Here is a 25,596-nt window from a genome sequence, read left to right on the forward strand (position 1 = left end):
AAGGAGGAGGAGGTACTGGCGCACGTTCCCAGCGGAGGGGAGCACCTTGTGATGGCCCTTGATCTCAAAGGTGCCTTCGACAACGTGTCTCACGATGCCATCCTCGGGAACTGAACAATCTATATTGAGGGGAACGCGTCTTTCACTACGTCCAAAATTTCCTATCCAACAGAACAGCTACGATCGGCATAGGAGCTAGCACACGAGCTTGATCAGCAGCGCTCACTCGTTGCGCAGGCTAGAGCGGTGGCCAGTGCCAGTGGGGTCTTGAAATGAAGACACCACCCATTGTATATTTCTCCTTGAGTCTTTTGTTTTCCTCGTCGATAAAGTTTTCTACTACTACTCGGTGCGCGAAAGCAAGTCCGTCGAAAGGAGAGAAGCGCTACGAGGAGGCGACACGCGCGTCTGGGTGTTGAGAGAGAGCGTGAATCTGGTTGTCATGAGGCACGTTTGGAGCGTTGTTTGAAGAGCGGAGCACAGTTGGTGCGCCTGCCGGGCTAGCTGATCGGTAGCTTCGTTTCCTTCAACGCCCACATGTGAGAACATCCACTGATATAAAACAGATTAGCCGGATAATTACACCTTCTCTCTCACCGCATTTAGGAGGGCCTAGAGTGCCGATCCCGAGTCATGACCAACGCAGGAAAGGGATGAGGCAATCCGAGGAGGCAATCAAGAGCCAGCGCCAAACCAGCCAGTTCAGCAGAATTGGAGGACGATGGTGTTCGCAGCCTGCATTGGATGTAGATTTACGCCACGCACAGGGATAGCGCAGGCGGCCACAGCTGAACCGCCGCCGTCAATGTGAACCTTGTTCAGAAAGCTAAATTTTGGCGAAGAGAGGAGCACTGCCACATCTGCTTTGCGAAATACTGACCTCGGGAAAAAGAGGATATCGCACGCGAGCTAAGACTCCGGCGTTTAGGAGCACTAGAGCTCATCACGTTCCCGCAGCCTTGTTCTATGGCATTTCTCGCCGGCAGTCTTTTGCATATTCCCTCCCTCTCTCCACGCGGCCAGCGCCTCCCAGCGCAAGCTGAGGCAGGAGCGGAAGATTGGTGCGCCTTTTCTCCGCGGAGTGGGGCCGCTGTCGATCTCGCCGCAGAAACGGGGACCCCTTCCGGTCCTCCCTGACGCCCGCCGTCACCATCGCTGCGGCGGCTCGTGCTTGTGTAATGTGCCGCTTGAGCCACCGCTTCATGGAGGATCGAACGGATTGAGGCAGCAGCGGGTGAGTGTTACATGGACCCCCTGGGACGGGAAGGTAGCTGCACGTGCAGCACGCGCTGCTCTCGCGCGAGCCGCACCGACGCCGCTGCCGCCCTCGGCAATGCCTCGGCATGCGGGTTAGGCTTGCTTCTAACTTTGAGTCGATCGGCTCTCGAATTCCAGCCAGTGTGTTGGCTGCCGGCCGCCGAGTTCGGCGGTTCCGAAGAAGCCGTGCACTGCGGCGGCGACTTCTCGGGATCGCGGCTGCGAATGACCTCGGGCGCGAGGAATGCCCGGCGAGGCAGGCACCGCGGTCCGCGAGGGGAGGCGCCGCGGCGGGTGCCTCGTAACCCGAAGCCGCGTTCGCCAGCTGCTCTCTTTCCGCAGCATAGCCTGCACTGCAGCCACGGAATAAACAGTCGGGGGCGGACGAGGCGTGGGCGCGGGGCCGGAAGATCTCGACATGGCGGAGCACGCTCCCCTCAGTCGAGCCGCGCCTCTTTTTATCGCGGCCGATACCGCGGCGACAAGCACTGCGGGGCATTGGCTCTGCCGGCGCCTTTCTTTGTTATTGTTTCGGGGTCTCAGCACTCACCTTCTGATGACAACGTACTACGTGATTCCGAACACGTGTTCATGCTGAAGCGGCCGGCCTGCAAGAGTGCGTGAGGTTTCTTTCATAGGTGACATCGGACCACTCAGCCGTGAGGGCTGACTGTGCGTCCTCAGCTTCATAGCTTTGTAAGAGCGTAGTCGGCACGCATTTCACGAGTTTTACACACTCGATGACAAGAATTGAGCCAGGTGGGATTACAGCTGTGTTCTGTGCTTGGAGCGTCCAGTAAGGCATCTTTTCTCGTGAGTGGCAGTGGTAAAGTGCGAGACAGGCCACGCGAGTAGCAAAGCCATGTTGTCGTGCTAAATTGAAATGATTTAAGTGTCCAGCTGCTTGGTACTGGAAAGGAGTCCATGAAAACGTTTCGGACGAACGTTGGCAGTCATTGCATTTTTGTTGTATTATGTGCATTTACTGAGTATTTTATTCTGGGTTGTTTGTTGTGTTATTTGTGTATATTACTAGTTTTAATTCATTATTACGTGTATTTTGTTTCAAGTGCCTGTGCCATATTTTTATGTTTGTATCCCCCCCCCCCCCCCATGTAATACCCTCGCTCGAGGACCCTCAGGGGTATTGTAAATAAATTGCATCGGCCGTCGGTCGAGTTGGAAATTCCGTGCAGCGGTGCTGTAGGTGTTTCAAATATTTCAAGCTTGTCAAGCGTTTGCAACATAAGAACGTCAGTGCTGTGGTTGGTTACCAGTGACTAAATATTTAGCAGGATGGCTGTTGTACTGTCCTCCCCATCACTTTGCCCATGGCAGGAGCAAGTTGAGTAGTGATGAGAGCATTGCTCTCACCTTATCTTTTGAGCATCCACCGTCAGGCGAGGGGCAGCCAAGTGCTCCACTAGAGGACCGTCTTGAACTCAGGGAAATAAGGAGGTCAGAGACCAACCTTAGCTTTCTTGTGCATAGTAATGCAAGTCATTGAGCTGTCTATTCGCATGCATTTTGGTTTTTGTTAGCAATGATATAGGACTGCCTTTGTGGGAAGGAGGTTTTTGTTTGCTCCTTGTTAGGCTGTTAGCAGCTAAAACTGCAATGAACTATAGCCATAGGCTTATCATGGGTGTACTGTATCGGACAGCATGCTTGAGGTTGTGCTCCTTGAGGGCTCACATACACATAGCAGCCCACCTGCTGCTTTTGAACCTTTTCCAGCCTTTACAGGCCAGATCAGGGCTTAAGACCTCACGCTCAGGGCATTTCATGATTAGGTTTCATGTGAACAGAGCAAAACTTGTTATAATTAATGGTTGAACAAGATGGTCAGTTTTAAAGAGGCTCTGAAAGGGATTCTAAAGTTGCGGTACGCCTGGGATGTTGAACCACACCATTTCACAAATATTGTCCAGCAAGAAATTTTTAAACGCACTTTGTAGTAGCTAAGTTATCTGTCGTCGAAATTTGAATTTCAGTGTCGTCGCACTTTACCATCTTCTCTCGTCACTTTTTGCGCACTGGAAGGTCGGCACTCCTCCGTTGGCCTCACCTCCGGGTGCGGAGCTTTCTGACCCAGCGGAGCTACGCGGCTTATTGGTCAAGGCCATAGTAGCTGCCTGACGTCTGAAAGAATCTAACCAATAGCCACCTCTTAAATTGTATGCGCTAGTGTGAATGGCAGAGAAGGCTGCTAGCATGAAAAAGTCGCTGGGAATTGCTCGCCAGCTTTCGTGCGTGTTTGCAGGTTCTCTGCTATGTGTGGAAAGGTGTTATTTGGCTCAGGTTTTCATGACAACACAATCCACTGATTGAGCAAGTTGATGTGCTCTCCATGGAAAATGTTTCAGAGTCCCTTTAAGTTGCTGCAGAAATTAAAATGCGCACTTGATGACCTCGATTTCCTGAGGGAGGCGATCAAGTCAGGGGTCTGAACACACAGGCTGGTGTGGTTGGCTGGTATGAGGAGACATGAGTGCAGCTTTTGTGGCACTTCCCTTTAAGGTGCTGACTGCTCGGTTTTGTACACTGTGAACTGGCAGCTTTGCAAAGTCTTCGCTCAGGTCAACCACTCATTTCTTCATTTTAGGTGAATTTGGCATCCTTAACCTTGGAGATAGTGGCTTTTGTGCTAACTAGCGAATGCGGCAAAATATAGCTTAGGGAACAGTGAGTATGGTAGTATGTTTTCCACCATTTTCTTGACCGATATTGCCACCAGTACTAAAGCCTATTTTTTCTTTTGGATTTCTTTCCTCATTGTATCCTGAGAGCATAAATTGCTTCTGTGATCCCTAGGCGGTTGAGTTCACAAACATTGTGGTGTAGTATTACAGCTCCCAACTAGTATTTTGACGGCCTGTAATAAATTTTCTATATGTGTTTCAAATATTACCCTTTGGTGTTTTCCATAGGAAAATTAGCAGATTGGTTTTCATAAGGGCTAGATATGCTATTTGGGTCGAAAAATGTTTGTTAGAATGCACCTGATACATTGCCTGTTTGAGGGGGAAGATATGAACATGTTTATACTTTTTTCTTTCTTTCAGTTTTACTTACTAATGTACTCGTAGTGCCGTGAGGCATTTCAAGGGGGGCAAAGCAACAACACAACCAATAAAAAACAGATGAAGCAATTACAAGGAAGCCAGGAAACAATAGAATATACAATCATTTAAGAGCCAATGTAAAAGCAATCAAAAACAAAAGCAAGAAAGTGAACCACAGTAAAACGAGCAACAGAATTTACAACCATTGAGAGGACAAGGTTTCAGTTACAATGCATATTCTGCAAAGAGGAAGAATAATACGTCAGTGGAGGTAACGGTAGCAATATCATGCGTCAGGTTATTTCATTCCCATATTGTTTAGGGGAAAAAAGACATCAGAAAGAAGTTCGTTTCGCATCATATTTCTTTGATTTAATAAGCATCATCAAACTGTACTTAGAGACGTAGTCAGGATAGCACAGATAATGCTCCCGATTATCCCGATTAATACCAGTGTTATTGTGATGTTTATTGTAGAGAAATTCTAGCCTGAGCAATCATCAGTGTTGGTCCTGTGGTTCTTGTCTAAGGTTTTTTTTTCCACTCGAAACACTGAAATTGCGGAAACAATTGCATTCACTAATGGCAAAGCCAAATTCTGGATCCTTTCCAACTTACGAATGTCCACGTGTTGATACCAACAACATACAAGCACGTGTACAGGTCTAGCCTTAGTTTTACAAAACAGCTGTTTAACATTAGGTGGCAAATTCTTCACATTTGTGCAGGGAAAATCCAGTACTGTGGAGGCCTTGCTTCACCAGGCTAATTGGGCAGTAAATGCCTATGTATTTATGGTGGAAAGCTGTTGATGGTGTTTCTGCATTAATGGGGCACGCTGCCAATATTGTCGTGACAGAACAGGTTTATGGGCCATATTCCGATTTCAGGAATGAAATGCTTATATCATAGAAGTATAAGGAGCGGGTTAATCTGGCAGCATAATTTTGAACTCATTTTTCGAAATTTTGTGAGCATTGTGAGGCGTGTTGTTCATGACGTTCACCTAGTACAGTTGAGGGGAGAGAAACAAAAAGCCCGTGTACTGTGCAATGTCAGTGCACATTAAAGAACCCCAGGTGGTCGAAATTTCCGGAGCCCTTCACTACGGCGTCCCCATAGCCTGAGTGGCTTTGGGACGTTAAATCCCATAAACCAAACCAAACCAAACAAAAAGCACAAAGACCTCACAGCCGTCGCGTAGTGTCTTTGAGTGGTATCGTGCTAATTGAACACCATAAACAACACTGCTAGCCCCTACTGCCACTTTGCTATGAGTGTGATCCATAGTTTAATTTCACCCAAACAAGTCATTAGGAGACAGGTAATTTTTCGTGTTATGACTAGGGGTGTGCGAATATCAAATTTTTCGAATACGAATCAAATACGAATACTTAGTTCCGAATATCGAATCGAATAATCAAGGAAAGACGCATTTAATCACTACAAAACATTTATTTGGGCACCCAAGAACATCACAGTTCAACTATCGATGATTAAATGAACACAAAAGGTGTGTGTGGCTGCACAAAAAGTCTCAGTCTCAAACATTATTCTTAGAAGAGTGGAAATATCAGAGAAGATGGCTAGTACACAGCATTGATTAAAGGGGCCCAGAAACACAATCTTAGTTGACTGTTTCGCCTGTTGATCGCGTACAGGGAGTTACAATGGTGCTATTAGCATTGGTGATACCGGGTATATTCCGTTTTTTAATATTTTAATGTGCTTCCAAAAACAAATTCGTGGCTCTGATGGTGTCCCCACACAGTGGCGGGTTTTAGCAGCGGATATGACATCACCTGGCGCGAGCTTGATGATTGGACAAGCAGTAAATATACTGCAAATTGTGTGAATAAACAGACACATTTTGTTACCTGTCGATGTTTTATATTAGATCAACAAAAACAACTTGTTTGTCTTAGATAAAAGCCCTGCAAAACGAGTAAAATAAAAATACACAACTAGGGGCTATGGCATGGAAACGACTCTGCCATTCTCAGCAAGAGCGAGTTACAGAGAGCAGGCAACCATGGAGTGCAAACTTCCGCGACGTGCTCTGGCAGGCTGTTTTGATTGGTTGCGCCAGGTGCCGTCATTGGGAGAGCGAAATAGGAGTGGGAAGCCCCGCCAAAATCGAGTTGAGGGCAGCGTTTTGCTTGCTTGTATTTTGAAATTTCTTCATTGAATAACTCCCGTTCCTGTGCATCGATTTCTGTAATTCTTTTATAGTCAGTATCTCTGTTACATAAAGAATCCACCTGTAGTATAGCCGGTATCGCCCCAAGCAGTGTTTCGCAGCCCCTTTAAGGCTAGCTTTCCATCAGCACAAAACCGCGTTGCTGGGATGACGTAAAAGGTTGCCGTGAAGGAAAACCAGCTGCACCACATGGTCAGGCAGAAGTAGTTCCCTTCTAGCTGAAACGACTCCTGCAGCCACAGAAAATGCCCTCTCACTTGGCACTGACCTGGCACGTATTGCGAGGTACTTCGTGCACAGCTCTGACTATACCAGCTTCGCAGGTATAGCCACAAAAAAGCTCACCAACGCAGTCAGCTACGGCATGGCCCTTGGAGGAAGAAAGAATTTTCCTTCCGTGTAGGCGCCGCCATGTTGTTATATATCTGTCGATAGGGCTAGCGGACCGAAATGCACGCCGGTGCTCACAATGAATATTCGGCTAGATACAAATATTCGCGTCGGATCGAATATTCGAAACAACACGAATACTTGGATTTCGAATCGAATTCGAATACTAAAAATATAATATTCGAAATATATTCGAAAATTTCGAATATTTGCACGCCCCTAGTTATGACTCATTGCGCAGGTGGTGTTTCAGAATGCCTAATATTTTATTAGATGCTAAGATGATATTACTAACCTGCGTATCGAGACTCCAGAGTATTTCTAGATTTTAATACCTTTAGCAGTGAGTTGTGAATTTTTGTGAGGAAGGAAAAGAAGGTTGTGGCATTGAGAGTGTTGCCATGCAGTGAATTGAGGCCACGGGAGCGTGCATTCACATTTAGTGCTGTTAAGTGTCGTAGCAAATTTATGCACCTTTCCATAGTTCCAGAGAGCAGACAATATTGAATATACATCTGAGGGAAGCCAACAATCACCAAAACCTGGGAACATATGGGAATGTTTCTGTATTATTTTTGTTTATGGTGTTGATCATTGGGTAATAATAGGGTATTTTATCGCCGAAAAATATTTGGTTTGAAATTTTAAGAAAAAACATTCACTAGCCACTGTTGGGATCCGAACCCATGACCTCTGAATTTTGCGTCTGGTGCTGTACCGAGCCATGGTACCGGCTATCCAACCTTCTGCTTTGGGAAGCATTTATATTGTGCGTAACCAAACCTAACCTCACTCTTTTGGCATGTGATTGCATTTGCTTCTACTTTCTAATCAGTTATCTTTCAGCCATACCAAAGTTACATAAATGTATTCAAGTTTTCATTCTTTCCATGAACAGTAGAATAGAATTTGCTCCCGGATGGAATAGCCTCGGCTCTCGATTTTTCATCTGCCGTAGAGAGCATCACATCAACTTTGATTTATTTCCTACTTCCAGTGTTATGCTTTTTCCAACTGTGTAACAGATTTTGCGGTTGCCTTGGAATGTGTTGTCTTCCGCTTTTAGTTAAAATAATAGTTGTTTGTATTTTCGTTTTATAACTGATTTGATTATTTTGTTTGTGCTGTTCTTCTTACCTTTGTGTTTGTAAATAGCCCCCGTATGGTAATGCTGAGTTGTGGCTGTAGGTATTTGTAGTAAATAAATAAATAAAACAATTATGCTATTATTTTCCCACTTATCAACACTGCAAATATAAAAAAGACAATAGAAACACTCAATAGCCTAACAGTCTTGGCAGCTTTAAGGCTGAGGTAGCATAAGACGGTTCTCAGTTAGCTTCCGCCCTCCCCGTTCAATCAAGTTCCCCATGACAGTCGCAGTGATACAGGCCGTACTACATCCGCCACTATTGATGAGGGTGGCGCTGGTGAACACTCTCAAGGTTAGCTTACACGCAACTTAAATACTCCTAAAAGTAGGGGATCAGACGGGCGCTGCCATAGCTCGGTTGGTAGAGCGGCAAGTGCAAAATTTGGAGGTCGTGGGTTTGGACCCCACTGGTGGCACGTGGTTGTTTTTCTTCTACTTTCTAATCATCTGTCAGCAGTAAAATTATTACACTATTAATTTCCCACTGATCACCACCACAAATATATATAGAAAAGATAGAAACACTCTCCTATGCCCCTTGGTTTTGGTGGCTGGTTGCTTCCTTCGGATTTCTATAGTTCTAATAAGTTTATCATCGTAGGTAATTCATTCAGGGGCGTTAGTGATGGTATGGTAAATGATGCGTTCGTCTGCTGTTGTACATATATTACAGCGCATGTTGTATTATATCGTTTATTTTTTCAAGTTACCCCTAAAGGCACTCCAGAAGAGGGTATTACATGGGGGGGGGGGGGGGGGTACAATCATATTAGTAATCGCAATATATTTTAACAAATAAGTGTAGGAAAAAACGTTAATTAAAACATACGGCATAACAGAAAGGAAAAATGAACACTAACAAAAACAGCAAACTTTCACACATTTCCGTCACAGTGAAGAAGCTCTTGGAATTTTTTATTGTCAGTTTCTGTGGCGATGACTGATGGCGAACTATTCCATTCAGTGATAGTACGGGGAATGAATGAATTGTCGTGAGACGATGAATGTGTATTTCGTGAGCGATTGGGGCATTCTCAAGCCTTCGGCCCTTGGCCTCGCTGAATGCATTCGCCATCATGTAACAATATCAAAGGCCAGGGACCAGGGCAGATGTATTGGGGGTGGCAGAAGTTGATAGAGGGTGGATAAGTTTTTTTTACTAGGATTATGAGCCGTCAGAAAAAAATTCTTGAATGCACATTAAGTTATTACCCTAGGTTCAGCAGTTCAATTTTTTATAGGAAATGCCAGTGAGGTACTTATCGGAAGTTTTTTAAAACCGAGAAAGTTAGCATTAGACAGTACCTAAGAATCGAGGTAAGTGCGCTAGCCATTGGTAAGCAGTGCTAGTTTTGTTTGGAAGAGGGTGCCACTGCGGTAACTATGTTGTAAAGGTAGCAAAAAATGATTTTATACCTGGAAAACCATGATTTGAGGCCAGAAAGTCTGTCCATGGTCTTGCAGCTCTGCTACTTGTTTGTGAAATTACAGGAAGGACAGCACTGGGTTTATTACATAATCTGTAGAACGGAGCAGTCTGTCTGTCCTACTTTCCAGACATCTTCCTTAAGCGAGTTAGTGGGAAAAACAGTTTATTAGCTGCTAGAATTGTTTGGAATTAGTGGATAGCAACTTTGATGTTGTGGAAAGAAATGCTGTGCTGTGGATTGCAGTCAGATGGAATGGACCCCTGGTAAATAGAACTTTAAGGGGTGTGGGGGGGTCGAAATGTGGTGTAGCGAGAAGTTTCATTTCACCAAACTGTGTGTATTTCATGAAGTGCAGCCTTAGCATACAAAGAAGCATGCATCAGCGAAAATATTGAATGCTTCTCAGAAATCAGCGCAAATATTTTGTGGTTTACTAGTTAAAAAGTAAAAAGCATGGGCAGAACTAGTGACTAGTGAGCTATGCCATTGTGAGTAATGGAAGGTGTGACTAATATATGTGTCCCCTATGAAATGTGAAAAGAGAAGCATATAGCGGAGAGTTTGAGAGTGCAACATTTCACTATAGTGATCGTTAGTTATCAGACTACTTATTCTTGTATGTATCTTTTGTGTTATATATTTTTTTGTTTCATGCAACCAACTGCCTTCTGCAGTACCTAGGTGGATGAGTGGACGTGAAATGAATAAGCAAACGAGAAGTTGCTGCAAAACACCATCAGGCCATGCAGTCATGTCCACTTGTTGTTGCTGCACTTTCTTGGCTGTTGGCCAAAGTACTACAGCTTCCAGGGTGCAATCTGTGGCGTCGGTGGTCTTGTACAACTCCCTCCCAAATTATAACATTGTGTAATGCCTACCCGTCTCTTATTCAGATTGCTTATAGTGTGTCTGTATTTAAGAAAAAACTGAAGATTCTTTTTCCCCCTGTTTAAATTTCAGCTATCTCTGTATACTTAGTTTTTTGAGTGTGTGTTTGTGTTCCTTTTTGTTTACCTGAATGTGCATATTATGAAATGTTTTGTTTACTGTTAATTGATATTTATTATTGTCTATCATTAACTATTTTGTATTATGATAATGTTGCTCCTTGTTTTTTCCTCTTTTGTCCATTGGGCAATCGTCTCCATGATGTGTTAATCGGGGTGTGGGCCTTGTGAGGAGGCATGCTTGGTCTACTTCCTTTAGCCTCACCTTGAGGGCATATTGTACATAATGTGACCAAATGAACATACTACTACATGTTTATTTTTTTTTTCTAATTTTTTTGTCCCTTTTTCGTTTATTGGCGCATGCTCCAGAAAGCGCATATTCCGCTTTTAGTGATAATGGGCCGAACAGCAGGAAGGCAGACCTTGGCAGTAAAGCTGCATATTGGGCAAAATTCTCACCTCCAGGGCAGCCAAGCAGCCCTGTGCTGGCAATGGCGTCTTGCACACTTGGGGTCCATAGGGATCAGAATGGTCAAGACTGCTAACAGCTCACTATTCGAACAGAACCGAGAGCATTCTAGACAGCAGGCACACAGCCCCATGAACAGTCATCAACTCAGCCTCGTGAACTGTCCTGTGTGTGACTGCAGTTTTTTGGAAGAGCGCAGTAGCAGCTCATCTTTGTTGGCTGCGCCCTTGTGTTGGCGAGGGTATGACGTCGCTTCCGACATTGATGGAACAGGAAAGGCGGAAAATCTAAAACTTCAGTGGAATTGGTTCCTCAGTCGTTCTATTATACCAACCCACTTTGAGTGCTAGAATGATTTTTTGAAAGAAGTTAGCGCAAAAAACGGACAAGGGACAGAAAGAAAGGACACAGAAGACATTCACGAGCGCTACTACCAACTGTTTATTCATGCGGTCGTACAAGGCGTATGTAAAGGAAAAACGGAGCACACGTGTAGAGAGGGCAGAACAGGCACAGCAATCAAGCAAGAAGTTACTAACAAAACAAGCCTAAAAAGGCACATTCAGCGGAATACACGTGAACAGATGTGTCACTCACACAACGCTCGGACAATGTTTTTATATAATAAGCCTCTAGAAGGAGCCTAGCCTTATCATTCCTGCTGTTGCCAAGAATCGTGGCCCTCTCAAATCTTGCCCTGCACGTCCTTCCTTTTTTATATACCTTGTACGACCGCATGAATAAACAGTTGGTAGTAGCGCTTGTGAATGTCTTATGTGTCCTTTCTTTCTGTCCCTCGTCCGTTTTTTGTGCTAACTTCTTTTGAAAAATGCATTGCCAACTAGCCCGGCAGCTTGTTTTTTTTTTTTTTTTTCAAACGAAAATCCATTTACAAGGGTACAATATGCACAATGCTTTAGAACCCATAGCCAGAGGCTAGTTTTGGGTCCATCACAATATTGTGCATTTTAAATGCGGCACACGAAGACGACACATTGCGTTCATAAAGTAAAAGTCACATTCTCAACACTTTAGAGATAAACAAAAGCAAGCGTACACAATACACACATCCTCACAAAAAGAAAAACAATGCACCATAACTTCACATATTCATCAGGAACGTTTTGAAAGATTGCACAAAGTTTGTTTTCAGTTTAATATTGTCAGGTATACCATTCGAAATCAAAACTCCACTGAACTCTATTAGCCTTGCTCTCCTGAACTGCCAGAATAATGTATTTCGCTTTCTATGCATGTTGGAGCATGAACGTTTTTTTTTCTTTTTTTCTTCTTTTGCAGGCGGCAAGGAATGGCAGCAGCGGCAGGAGGGGCACTGCTGCGGCTAGCCGTGGCTGCAGCTCTGTCTGCAGCCCTGGCCTCGGCCAGCGGGGCAGTGCGGCGTCAGTGGGGCGTCCCAGACACCTCCGTGGTCATGGGGCGCCTCTTCAACTACTCCATACCCGCCGACGCGTTCCAGGGGCACATCTCCCGCCTTGAGGTGAGAACTCTCCTGGTCACTTTAGTAAAACGGGCTTTTGGGCAAGTTGGTTACTTCGCTTCCACATAACTGCAGCGTAAAAAAATGACGAGCACAAAGGAAGAAACTTCCACGACACGGACGAGCGCTGCTCCAACTGATTTTCTTTCACCAGCAATGGGAAATATAAAGGTTCCGCCGTGAATGCTCGCGCAGGAAAGTACACATGCCACCATCAACAAAAAAACATTATCACACCGTGAGACAAATCTTATCGTGTGGCAGAGAAAAGGTCACATTCTGCGTTATACAAATCAATAGAAGTTTCGCTTACACAAAAATCGCCCTTTTTCTTTATGTGGTAAGCTTCCAGTAGTTCACGTGCAGTTTGATCTTTGCTTTTGCCTAGAATCCTTGCACCTTCAAAATGCGGCGAACAATCCAGGCAATAGCTGCTATGTTTTACCAAGTTAACATCTTCATCTCTCTCTAAATTTCGTTCATGCTCCCTCAATCGATTGTCCGTGTCGTAGGTGTTTCTTCCTTTGTGCTCGTCATTTTTTTACGCTGCAGTTATGTGGAATACTTGGTCACTAGGCATTGTAGAACTGGTGGTGGGCAGTCCTTTGAGCAGTGTATAAAATGGAACACTTTGAAGGGAGCCAGCTGTCTGTGAAGACTCGCTCGTTTTTGTTTTCATTTTATAAAAAGAAGGTGCCATAATTCAGTTTTCTTTAAAGTGCCATCAGTACCTACACATCCAGAAAGAGAACACTTAAGGGAGCAGGAAACAATGTTGCATTTTTATTGCTTTTCCTTCCAACAATGGTATGCATGTGCACACTACTAGTCTGGTGAGCGTTGTCCACAGAGTGGGAAGGAAGTTTTAAAATTGGCTGATATGCCTTCCACTGTTTTAGACACCCGGAATGGGCACTTATGGTTGTCATGGGACGTGTTCACTGCAGGAACACATGGCCATTTGTGCCACTGTATTAAACCTGCCACAAGCTGCAACAAATGGGAGTTCGTGTGTGCATGTATGTGAGAGAGTTGAAAAGTTGTTCCAGTGGAGACCCACCCAGACGCATTTCAACAGCCAGCTGAAACTGAGCTGCCATACTTGCATGAGGGTCATGCGTTATGGTGTGCTGTGCAGGTACATTCCAGTTGTGACCAAAGGGACTGATGGAATGGAATCCCATTTGCTCCTGTATTTTGTGCGGTGCCGTGCAAGCTTTTCACCGTTACTGCTGTTGTTAGTGTGTTTTCACTGTGGCTGCTCTTGGTGCCAAGTCAAAGTGTCAAAACATCGCTAACAAAAAATAAAAAAAATTAAGGGGGTGCATTGTTGGCCTAAAGTGCGGTGAGGCAGAAGCCTTAAGCGCGGTGTTGCTGCTTGTGTCACTGATGTGTGGTTAAGGTTAAGCTTCGCCTCCAAGAGTGGAACGCGACAGCGTCTTGCAACGCTGCCAGAAAGTCCACAGAACGCCATCGCCTGTTCGGCTCTACGCCCTGCTCGTCGGTGATTTGGTTTTTGAGGAAAGGAAATGTATCTATCTCACATATCTCGGTGGACATATGAACCTCGCCGTAATGGGAAGGGAGGAAGATGGGAGTGAACAAAGACACCGTATTCACTGGACGCACCTTTGTTCATTCCAAACCATCGAGCTGGCATGGCGGAGTGGTTAGCGTGCTCGCATCGCACTACGGCGACCCTGGTTCGATTCCCCAACTCGACCAATTTCCTACGCGGCTTTATTTATGTACAGTGAAATCTCGATACAACGAACTTCGCGGGGCCGCGAATAATCGTTCGTTATTTTGAAATATCGTAATAACGAAAGACTCGCGAAAAAAGGTAGTAGTATTACTGGACAATGAAAATACTGTACCTTCAGGAAGGGCACACGACAAGCTATGTAATTTTCAAACAGGAACGCAAACGAGAGGTTCAGCGCTCATTTATTTGAAGAAATCCGTGATTCTGGCGGGTGCGACACAGGCGCCCCAGGACGAACTCTTCAACGTCAACTTTTTGGAGCACAGAATCAGGCACATCGCTACAACGTCCGATGAATGCGCGAAGTTTGCCTATGGATGCAAGAACTTCCGCACTAGACACAGGTTCGGCCGCTTGGTCTGCAGGCGGCGAGTCGGCATCGTCGTCCAGTTCATTTTCTTCGCCGCGCTCTCCATACTCGCGAACGCTCCTCACGATGTCTTCTACAGTCAGGGGCAGCATTTTCCGACTCGGCGTAGTCGGCAAAAGTTACAGAAGAGTCTACAGAGAGTTTCGCAGTGACTTCAGTCCGCACCTCTTTTGCGCTGTCGTCATCCGTGCTATCAGCGTCATCGCAGTCTTCTGTGTGAAGCGGCGATTTCACCAGGCCAGCTTTCCTCCAGCAGTTGTTGATGGTCGGGGCCTTTACGTTCCACCACACCCCAGTTACCATTTCGGCAGCCTGGCGGACATTTATGGCTGTCGGGAGTCCGAGCCGAAGGTTTAACAGCGCTGCACTAGGCGCTTCCGAAACAATGTGTTTCCTTAAGCGTGAACTGCCGTCGCTTCATCTTGACGCTGGCGCCCGCAGAATTCATCGTCAGCACAGTCAACACGCAGCGGCGAGAAACGACTAGGCCTCGCGTTCGCGGCGGCCGCACACAAAAAAAGAAAAGCGCGGAGGTAGTCTAGTCACATGCACACCCACGGCCGGTCTCGATGCGCGCGCTCTCTCGCTCTCTCTTAAGAGAGAGGAGAGAGTGCGCGCGTCGAGACCGGCCGTGGCACACCGTGGGAGAAAAAAAAAAACGGAGGAGAGACGAGCCAACTTCCGGTTGCGAGGCGGCTTCGGATTGGACTGGATTGTATCGGATGCCTGCCCTTGGCGATTAGCAGAGTTAGCGTGTGCCTCTCGGGGAGTCGGCTCACTTCTCCGGGGTAAGTTCGTAATAATGAGGTGCATTTATAATAGGTGGGCAAATAAATTATGCTCGTTATTCTGAAATGTTCGGTATTTTGAAATTCGTAGTAGTGAAATATTTTTACATTGAAAATATAGATATTTTGGCGGGGATTTTGAAAAAGTTCGTTAATATGAACAATTCGTTAATGTGAGGTTCGTAGTAACGAGATTATACTGTATCTCATCTGATTAGAGAGGTTTATTAGGCTAATTGGTTAATTAAGCAATTAACTGAACACACTCTCACTTACTTGGAGCATCACTATACAATCCCTATAATTGGTTGCGTGGTTAGCAGCCTAAGTGCAATTGGCCCGTTTGAAATTCGTGCACTGTGACGTCACGACCATTTCGACCAGTTGAAACAAGGTGAGCGTTGCCTATGGCGGCCACCCGAGGTCTCGCTTTGGCTGTCGGAGTGTTGCTTTCCCATCAAAAACAGTTGAGGGACTCGTCAGAGTACATTTCGAGTGGACTGCTTGATCCACACCATGGCCAGTCTTATATAGAGGGTGACCTGCTCACTCTGCCCTCTCCTACGGCAGCGCATGTCCCAAGATGTACCTCATGACTGCTGCATAGAAACCGCTTATTTAGGTAGACGGCACCTCAACTCAATCCTAGCTCAGGTACACAGTGTACGAAGATGAAGGTTGATTTCAAGAAGGCACATAAAGCAAGAATTCTGTTGAAACTGTCACTACTGCTAGAGTGTTTTGTACTGTCGCCAGGGGAAGAAATTTCTGTGGAACACACTGGTGTCTTTGTTGCAAAAAAAAATACCAGTGCAAGAAAGAAAGAAAAACAGGCAAAGGTGATAGCGAGAACACACACTGAAAATGCTGTGTCTGTGTGCTCTCGCCTCGCCTTGGGCTGTTTTTTTCCAGCATGTGCAATGATCTAACCAGCCCCAAGTAAGTGGCACTCTTAGTGTCTTCGGGGCGTTTTTGCAGAATGGCCCAACGATGCAGCCAGAAAACATTATGTGCACGGTAAGGGTGGTCTCTCAAATAAGCTTATGCCTACCAGCAGAGTAAATTTTTCTTCAATGCCGGGCGTGAAGGAGCAAAATTTCTAATCCGCTCCCAGTAACCGACTACTTTGTTGTCAGTAGTACATATGGATATATGAAGCAAATATTTGTAGTGGTAATTAAAGAGTTCTTCACAAAACTAATTAATTGTCATCATCATCAGCCCGGCTGAGCCCAGTGCAGGGCAGAGGCCTCTCCCATGATTTTGAAACCTGAAACTGTGCAGTGGGCACGGCACAGGAGGGAAGCAGACGGGACTAGCACACAGTATGTCCTGCGTTTTGGCCGCTGCGAATTTTCTTTTCAAAATCATGTCATAGCATCTAGTGCACAGGCGATTAAGCAGTGGGCATCATCATCATCATCACCATCAGCCTGACTACGCCCACTGTAGGGCAAAGGCCTCTCCCATGTCTCTCCAATTAACCCTGTCCTTTGCCAGTTGCGGCCACCATATCCCCGCAAACTTCTTAACCTCATCTGCCAACTTCCTGCCGCCCCCTGCTATGCTTGCCTTCTCTTGGAATCCACTCCGTTACCCTTAAGGACCAGCGGTTATCTTGCCTTCGCGTTACATGCCCTGACTACCGTATTTACACGATTGTAAGTCGACTCGAATGTAAGTCGACCCCCCCACATCACAGTTGTGAAAAAAAAAAAAACTTGAGGTCATTTAAACTTGGCCTTTATTAGTAGAACTAGAACGCGACAGTACTATCGTGTGGCCTCCGCTGATCACCAGCCGCTATCGGCTGCCGCACGCGGGAGTGCCCGTGGGCACATTCCAAAACAAAAATGTCTTAGTCACTGGGCTACTCGTCCACACTTGCTCCATCGTCCTCGCTAGCGCTGCCGTCGTCATGTAGTCATCGCTGCTGCAGACCCACAGCTCGTCGTTCTAACATCGTCATGCAGTGAAATCCTGCACTTCGCAAAAAGCCACATCATGACATCGCGAGGAACAGCTGAAAATTTTGCCTCGTTGTAGCTGCCACTCCTGTATCACTCAGTGCGAAGGTCGAACTTGCGGCCCGGCGCGCAGTTCGTTTCTTCGGCATAAAGAATGACAGACATCTTGAATGTAGCCGCGAACGAGCGCCGGTCGCTTATCAGACCTGGAGCACAAATGACGAATGACGAAGCACTACATTAAAAACTTGTGAAACGCGGCCGGCAGTAGTCGAATGCGTCAGAGCCAGAGAGAAATTTCGCGCGAGCGGCGTCGGCTCTTCCTTCGGCTACCGACACTCCCTGGTGCCGCTGCGGTTCGGAGGGGGGTGCCGCCACGATTGGAACAGCAGCCCTTCCATCAACTACCGACGCTCCCTTCGGCGCCGAGTGCGCGGTTGAAAGTAAACAAAAAAAAAAGTAGAACGCGAAGGCGTTATCGGGCCGCCGCCGCTTATCAGCATACGCAATCTGCGGCCACGTGCGGGGAGTGGGTTGGTGCTGGTTTGCTGCTTATCGACAGCCACCATCAGCGGGCCACTTCGCGCGGGGGCGGGGATGCCGGTTCTGCGCGTTGACATAGCTGCTCAAGGCAAGAACGATGCGACGGAGCCGCGCAGCAAAAAATACAACCACGCTTGTCTCGTTTGTCTCGCCTTTATTTATAGTGTGATGCTTTGGTTTCGATTGTAAGTCGACCCCCCCACTTCGGATTTTCAAATTATGAAAAATGGGTCGACTTACAATCGTGTAAATACGGTAAGTCCATTTCTTCCTTTTTATTTCGACTAGGATGTCATTAACCTGCGTTTGTTCCCTCACCCACTCTGTCACCAGTCAGCTGTCAGAGTTCATTGGGCTGTCAATTCTGTGTTTCACCCATCTCACCGAAGTCCATTGCCTTTGCTCCCTTTCGGCTCTCACTAGATCACATACGTGCCCTTTTCATTCAAATATATATTACCCCCTTACTCCTGCCCGGCCTCTTGCCCCTGCTTCTCAGGAGCTCTGTCCCACTCCAGGCACCAGAGCCCCTCTCATGCTCATGCTCACGTCATGCTCATGTCTCGTGTCGTGGCCTGCCTGAGCTTCTCACCACTGCAGCTCTTCTTTTTATTTTTTTTCCCCCGTAAGTGGCATTGTGTTTGGCTGCAATTTGGGGCTTTTGGTGTGTTGGTTCTGGGTGTCCCTGTCGAGGACGATACCGCACCATATGCCACAGGCATAATATAGAGCTACACGAGAGAACTGCCTCACTGCATTGTCTGGCTCCTTGTATAGGAGACTGCCTCTAAAACGAACTTGAAGGCACGAGAAAATTTGTGTGTCTTAACAAAGCTGCCCCCAAAAGGGATATGTCAGTATACTATGCATCTCCAGATACTGTATTTGCACGACTGTAAGTCGACTTGAATGTCAGTCAACCTCCCCATATTGCATGTCAGAAAAAATAGAAAAGAAGGGCGTGCCTGTGGACACATTTCAAAATGAAAAACTTGGAGAGCACTTAAGCTCTGCCTTTAAGAGTAGAACGAGGTAGCGTACTAATTGGGCCGCCGTCACTTATCGGAAGCGGCCATTGGCCACAGCACGCAAGGGGGGTGCAGCTCCCAGTTCTGCACCATGGACGGAGCAGCTGCCCAAGGCCAGCATAGAGTGATGCAACGGGGCCGCGGCAGCCTTGGACTGGGGCAACGGCAGCATTTCCTCCTAACTGTCGCAAATTGGATGACGCGTCCGCAACTGCCGAAGGGGAACGCTGTTGTACAAGGTTACAAACAAATCAAACAGAACAAAACAAAGTTGTGTTTATACTTTAAAGGAAAGGAGCCGATAGAAAAAAAAATGAAAACAGCAAGAAAAACACACACTCAACATGCGTACAGCCGCCCGCAGACTTAACACGAATGACGGAAAGCGTGGCCTGGACTGCTGTCAGCGCCACGAAGCGATAGTCATTGGTGCGAGACAATGCTCTCGGTATGTTTGCGGTGACTGACGATAGCTGGTGCACAGCTCGCTTTTACTGCTTATCTGCTTGTGCCTGATCACCGCGTGGACAGCGCGCTCGTCAGGGGGCGTTTCAGAGTTTTTATGCGTAGCATATTGCAATCACTCAGTTCAGCCCTTGGGCGCGGCCGGGCAGCCACCAAACCACTTGACGTGACGTCACGTGGTTTGGTGGCGTCACGTGGTGACGTGACGTCACCAAACCACGAAAAAAAAAGAAAAAAGGAAAAACAAAAAATAAATAAATAAAGGACGGCTGACCATGGTGGTGGTTGCCACCGCCCCGTTTCAAAGGGGCGCTCCTATCCATCCATACGTCACGGAGGAAAAGCTGTGGAGAAAATCGACTGCCGCCAAGCAATACCTCGCGCAAAAAGACCGAGCAATATGCAACGCATTCTTGGCTTAACCAAGCTAAGCCTGGGCATCTTTTTTTTGCTTGCTGATTCGACCTCCACGGCCCCGGCAACGCTCTTTGCAGCTTTCTCATCGCGGCAGCCATGAACTGCCCGCTAAGCTGCCGCGGTTCGCACCTTCTATCGTCAGACACCGCAGACATTCCGAACCCGATGACTATCGCTTCATGGCGCTGACGGCAGTCCAGGCCACGCATTTCGCCATTCGTGTTAAGTCTGTGGGCGGCTGTACAACACTACAGATAAAAGGAAAGAGTTCACCAAATACAGAGCGGGGCGGGCGAAGCGGGAATGCCTTGCTGGAAGCAGGGATGGGAGTTGATAACTTGCGATGAGTCGCTGGCGTTGCATTGAAGAAAGCGGTGGTAGAGAGCAAGGTGGTAAGGAGCGGAGAAGAACACGAGAGACGCTGATCAACTCCTGTCAGCCGGCTCCAAGAACTGGGCAACTGCAGCAGGAAAACCTTAGCCAGGTCCCGTCGACGGTGTCCCGAAACACCGTAGTCCTATGCAGCCCATCCAAGGAAGCCTCGGCAGCAAGGACTGTCACTCCATCGGCTGCCACCTTCAAATTTGAAAGGGATGCAGTAGTCCTGCGTCGGTGATCCAAGGGAAATCTTCGGCAGCACGGACCCAACGTCCGACGGCTGCCACCTCTGTGCTTGAACGGACCAGACTTCCGCTGCGGTGTCTTCCTTCACACCTTGGTTTACTGACACATCAGCTCTCTGCTCCTTGTGTCCGCCTCGCACACTCCATTCGCATGTGTACACGTTGTACTACGTGTACATGTGTACAGTCGCCGTCAAAAGGTAATGGAAGGCGACTGTGTCAAAAAATTTTAATTTCTTTAAATCTAAAGCATAATGGTCCATGTTTGTTGGTGCACAGTGCAATTCGCACAATCACAATTAGCCTGCACATGTGTATTCAAGGATGCATGAATTGGGGGGGGCAATGATTAAATTTTTTTGTTAATATTGCCTTCCATTTACTTTTGACGGGACCTGTACAGTGTCTTTTACTGCCTCATTTTCCTCAAATCTTCATATTTGTCAGTCCTGATGACATCATGGCCCTCTCACTCAATCGGGGAATTTCATTACGGAGAAACCGTATATGCATTAAAAGAAATTTTAACACCGGTTTTGCCACCACCCGCCACTACATGGATCATGCTGTCCTTTTGTTAGACCCCAGTGTCGGAAAAAATTGCCTGGCATTGGCCACCTTTTGAAGCCTTGCAAGCCAGAACATGCAGGTGGAATGTGGTGCCTGTCAAATAGGTCATATGACCATGTGACGTCATTGCAACTTGCCCATCGTGGCAGGGGGCAGTCATTGAATGACTAGTCATGAGTGGTTGCTCGGGAAGAGCAGCCTGGGTTTTCAGAAGCCTCACTGGTGGCTGTGTTTGAAACCCTAACCACTGCACCACAGGGCCAAAACTGGTATGAGGACTCCCAGCTGTATGTGAACGTGATCTATGAAGTAGGGAACGGCCAGTTTCGTATGTCCCTTTCAGGAAAATGATAGGTGTAATGTTAAGAGATCGGAAGAGGGCGGAGTGGGTGATGGAACAAACGCAGGTTAATGACATCCTAGTCGAAATCAAGAGGAAGAAGTGGGCTTGGGCAGGGCATGTAATGCGAAGGCAAGATAACCGCTGGTCCTTAAGGGCAACGGAGGGGATTCCAAGAGAAAGCAAGCATAGCAAGGGGCGGCAGAAAGTTAGGCGGGCGGATGAGATTAAGAAATTTGCGGGGATACAGTGGCGGCAACTGACAAAGGACAGGGTTAACTGGAGAGACATGGGAGAGGCCTTTGCCCTGCAGTGGGTGTAGTCAGGCTGATGATGATGATGATGATGTACACAATTGTGTATACAGCAAATCGCAGCTTTTTACTGGTGCACCTAGCAGTGACTTCATTGTTTCAGTCGAATTGAACACCTTTCTTGTCGCGAATAAGTTGATTTTTTTGCGCCATGTAGCAAACGCAGTAAATAATATTTCGCTCAACAGTGAGCTAGGTAGCACTTTGCTCACCATTTTTGTGCAGGCGGATTTTGTCGCAGGTTATTGATTGTTTTTGTTTAATTTCGGGCGTAATGTGCATCTTTGAGATGAAAAGTGATTCCACGATTCCTAGGGTGCTTACCTGACATATGAAAATATTTCGATGTTACCCTTTCTAACAAATCTGACACTTTGTATGGAATTCTGCACATCGTTGTGTAAGAACTGACCTGCTGGTCTTTGAAGTTTGAAAACTAACAAATTCCCTTTCTTGAGGCCTGAGTATACTACTTAGGTGAAAAAAAATAACTGATTTCAATAAATCAAAAAATGGCGCCTGAAAGGGATATATGGGCGTTAACACCCTCTATCGCGTCATACCCTTAAGGCGGAGCTGAAGTGTCCCCTACAGTTTTTAGTCTTGACATCTGAAGTTTGAGTCGGGTGATAGGAAGAGGATTTTTTAATTCAATTTTCTGTGCACAAAGTGCGTCTGTTGCTGCTAACCAAACATCAACACAGCCAGAAAGACGCATAGAGCCTATTTTTGCTGAGACCAGAGATTGTGTTGAGTTGACCTCTGCTATATTGTGTATGTGTGCTTGATTCTTTATTCAATTTTTACCCCGCTTAGCCCGAAGGCGCTAGAGCAGCGGGGTTACAATATAGGATATGGATGTATGGACACAACCTGACTGGCAAAAGGCACGTCACTGATTAAGATACGCAAGTTCCTTAGGTAGTAGATTTATCGATGGGCTGCTGATGCAGGTGTTACCTAGCTCTTTAATATGGCAAGCCTCCGAAATGTTAAAAAGCTAGGTAACACCTTTATCAGAAACGCATCGATAAATCTACTACCTAAGGAACTTGCGTATCTTAATCAGTGACGTGCCTATTTTCAGTCAGGTTGTGTGGTCGTGCAGTTTTTTTTTCTCATGCTTTTATATTATATTATATTATATATTATATATTATATTATATTATATGCTGCCTCACCTGTAGCAGTAAACCATTTGGTTGTTAGTCAGCGCTGGTATTTGTCCTTCTCTTGTCTCGTCTTCCATTGCGCTGTTTCATCCAATTCCTCAAACGTGTTCCAACCAGCCCGTATTTCCACTCTTCTGGAACACTGATACTTGAGCGTATCAGAGGTGAAAATAATGAACGGAATGTTGCTGGTGCACGTATACTGGAATCTTCATTTTTGCCAGCCAAATTACTTCTCTAAAGTTTTTCTTGTGCTGGCAAGTTTCCTGTTGCGTGTATTGTGTGTATACTGAGAGTTATTCTAAGTCGCCAGGTGCTTGGTCAGATGTTTAGGGGAATTCCCCAAGGTGGAGTAGATTTGTAATAAGGGAGTAATTACTCATTGGCATCCACCCGAGCACAGCCACATGGCTACAAAGTAAAGCTGTATAGCTTTCTCAGAAACTTCTTAGTTAAAGAGAAATTCGTCCTGGTCCAGGGTTCGAACCCGGGACCACTGCTTCACCGGAGCAGTTGCTAGCTTTCCTTTGTAGCTGCGCTCGGGTCGACGTCAATGAGTAATTACTCATTGACGTTCTGTCATATTTATAACGAGCCCCTCATTCCCCTTCCCTTGTTTGCTTAATTGCTTAGCGAGGGCCTCGGTTCTGGCAGCCTTGACGCCATAGGAAGCATAAGAGGGTTCTCACGCAGCTTCCACCCTCTTCGTGCGGTGACGTTCTACGTCACACCTGCGGTAACTCAGGACGTTCTACGTCCGCCGCTTATGAACATGGGTGGCGCTGATGAACACTCTCAAGGTTGGGTTACTTGTAAACATAAATACCCGCGAAAGTAGAAGGTTTGACAGCCGTTGCCGTAGCTCAGCGGTAGAGCACCGGAAGCGTAATTCGGAGGTCGTGGGTTCGGATCCCACCGGCGGCATGTGGTTGTTTTTTCTTCTGCTTTTCTATCAATCATCTTTAAGCGATAACATATTCAGTAATATATTCTAAATTGATCAACACCACAAAATAAAGATATTAATTAAAAAAAAAATCCCCTGTGCCCCTTGGTTTCTGTGGCTGTTGGCTTCTCTCATATTCGTAACAAGCCCCTCATTCCCCTTCCCTTGTTTCCTTATCACCAGGTGCTTGAGGTGCCTGTCTAGCTAGTAGGTGTCCCAACCTGACTCTCTTGTTCCCCTGGCACAGGTGGTGGAGGCAGGTGAAGACAAGCTGCCATCCTGGCTCACGCTCGTGCACGAGCGGGGCGACAGTCCCACGCGCCTGGTGGGTGTGCCCCTGCACGGTGATGTGGGACCCCACTACCTGGCGGTCAAGGCCATCGGACACGGTCAGTGGTGGTGGAGAGAAACCAAGCCTTCCTTTGCAGGGCAGCACAGAGATGCACTGCAACGAAAGACACGTCTCAGTGAGAGCATGAATGGCAGTTTACCAATATCCCGGCTGTATCTCACCGGTACTCACCCATGGGGCAGAAACGTGGAGGCTAACAAAGAGGGTTCAGCTTAAGTTGACAACAACGCAGCGAGCTATGGAAAGGAAAATGATAGGTGTAACATTAAGAGATCGGAAGCGGGTGGAGTGGGTGAGGGAACAAACGCGGGTTAATGACATCCTAGTTGAAATCAAGAGGAAGAAGTGGGCTTGGGCAGGGCATGTAATGCGAAGGCAAGATAACCGCTGGTCTTTAAGGGTAACGGAGTGGATTCCAAGAGAAAGCAAACGTAGCAGGGGACGGCAGAAAGTTAGGTGAGCGGATGAGATTAAGAAGTTTGCGGGGATACAGTGGCTGCAACTGGCAAAGGAAAGAGTTAATTGGAGAGATATGAGAGAGGCCCTGCAGTGGGCGTAGTCAGGCTGGTAATAATAATGATGATGAGTGAGTGAGCATGAGTGGCCTTGGTGCAGCAGTTCTTGCAAGCATGCTGCCACATGCGCTATGCGGGAGCTTAGAAAGGAAGGAAATCTGAAATGCTCGCTGGAGCTCATGAAGTGTGTGGTACAGGAGAAGAAAATAGCCAGGGTGTTTATGTTCTGTAGAACGCAGTGAAAATGAAGAAGAAAAAATGCAAGGCGCTTACTGGTGGAGAGACTCGTAACATACCCAATCTCTATACGTGCTTGTGATTTGTGCACCATCTCATTCCGTGTTGCTTTCCCCCTTTGCCTGTGAAGCGCCATTCACAGTGCACCGTATGGTCAGACGCCTCTGTAGCAAAGCTTTTGGGACAGTGATAATTTCTCGTTACAAATGTCCCTTAATTGGCCGTCATTGCGCACCCACTACAGCCCCGAGTAAAGCAGCGTATGCTTGCAGTTCAATTTCAGTGACACAAACATCACATAGTCATGAAAATTATCCAAGCCTACCGAAATCTGCACCTTCTGAAAATGAGTAAAATCCACATGCTTCAGCATGAGAAATGCATTTCAACATATAATTGAGCTGCAGAAAAAAAACAAGGATGTCAGAGAAACATACAGACGAGGACGATGCTTGTCCTTGTTTCCTTTATGCTGCTCAATTGTACGAACATGAAGCAACTAGCTCACCAATCCACCTTATTCGCATTTGAACAGATCTGTTTATGACTGATGGGATTTCTTTATAGCCACGTGCCACTGCTCATGGTGAGTACCACATGACTGGCAAGGACTGTGCTTAGTCCTCGCGGGTGTGGATGTGGCTGCCACACTTGTAGCATTCGTGCTGGCACGGGAGAGTAGCACCTGAATTTTTGCGCATTGTACACAGTGCACTTGGCTGGGAAGTTTTATGGATTCGTATGGTTCATGATGATATCGTCAAGGTTCTAC

The 25,596-nt window shown here is 46.6% G+C and overlaps 1 protein-coding gene across 1 annotated transcript in view; it reads left to right on the plus strand.

Annotated features, from left to right (window-relative positions):
* The first annotated feature begins 1,082 nt into the window (after window positions 1-1,082).
* Window positions 1,083-25,596, plus strand: part of Dg (Dystroglycan) — a 29,346-nt gene continuing 4,832 nt past the window's right edge. Inside the window, exons 1-3 of the mRNA XM_089563135.1 lie at window positions 1,083-1,234; window positions 12,214-12,412; window positions 23,968-24,109. Of these exons, the coding sequence (XP_089419261.1) occupies window positions 12,224-12,412; window positions 23,968-24,109 (331 nt within the window). The 5' untranslated portion in view covers window positions 1,083-1,234; window positions 12,214-12,223. The remainder of the gene's footprint in view (window positions 1,235-12,213; window positions 12,413-23,967; window positions 24,110-25,596) is intronic.

Source organism: Amblyomma mixtum, chromosome 10 (genome assembly GCF_055824585.1).
Source record: "Amblyomma mixtum isolate Tamu chromosome 10, ASM5582458v1, whole genome shotgun sequence".
In the NCBI taxonomy this organism is placed as follows: Eukaryota; Metazoa; Arthropoda; class Arachnida; order Ixodida; family Ixodidae; genus Amblyomma; species Amblyomma mixtum.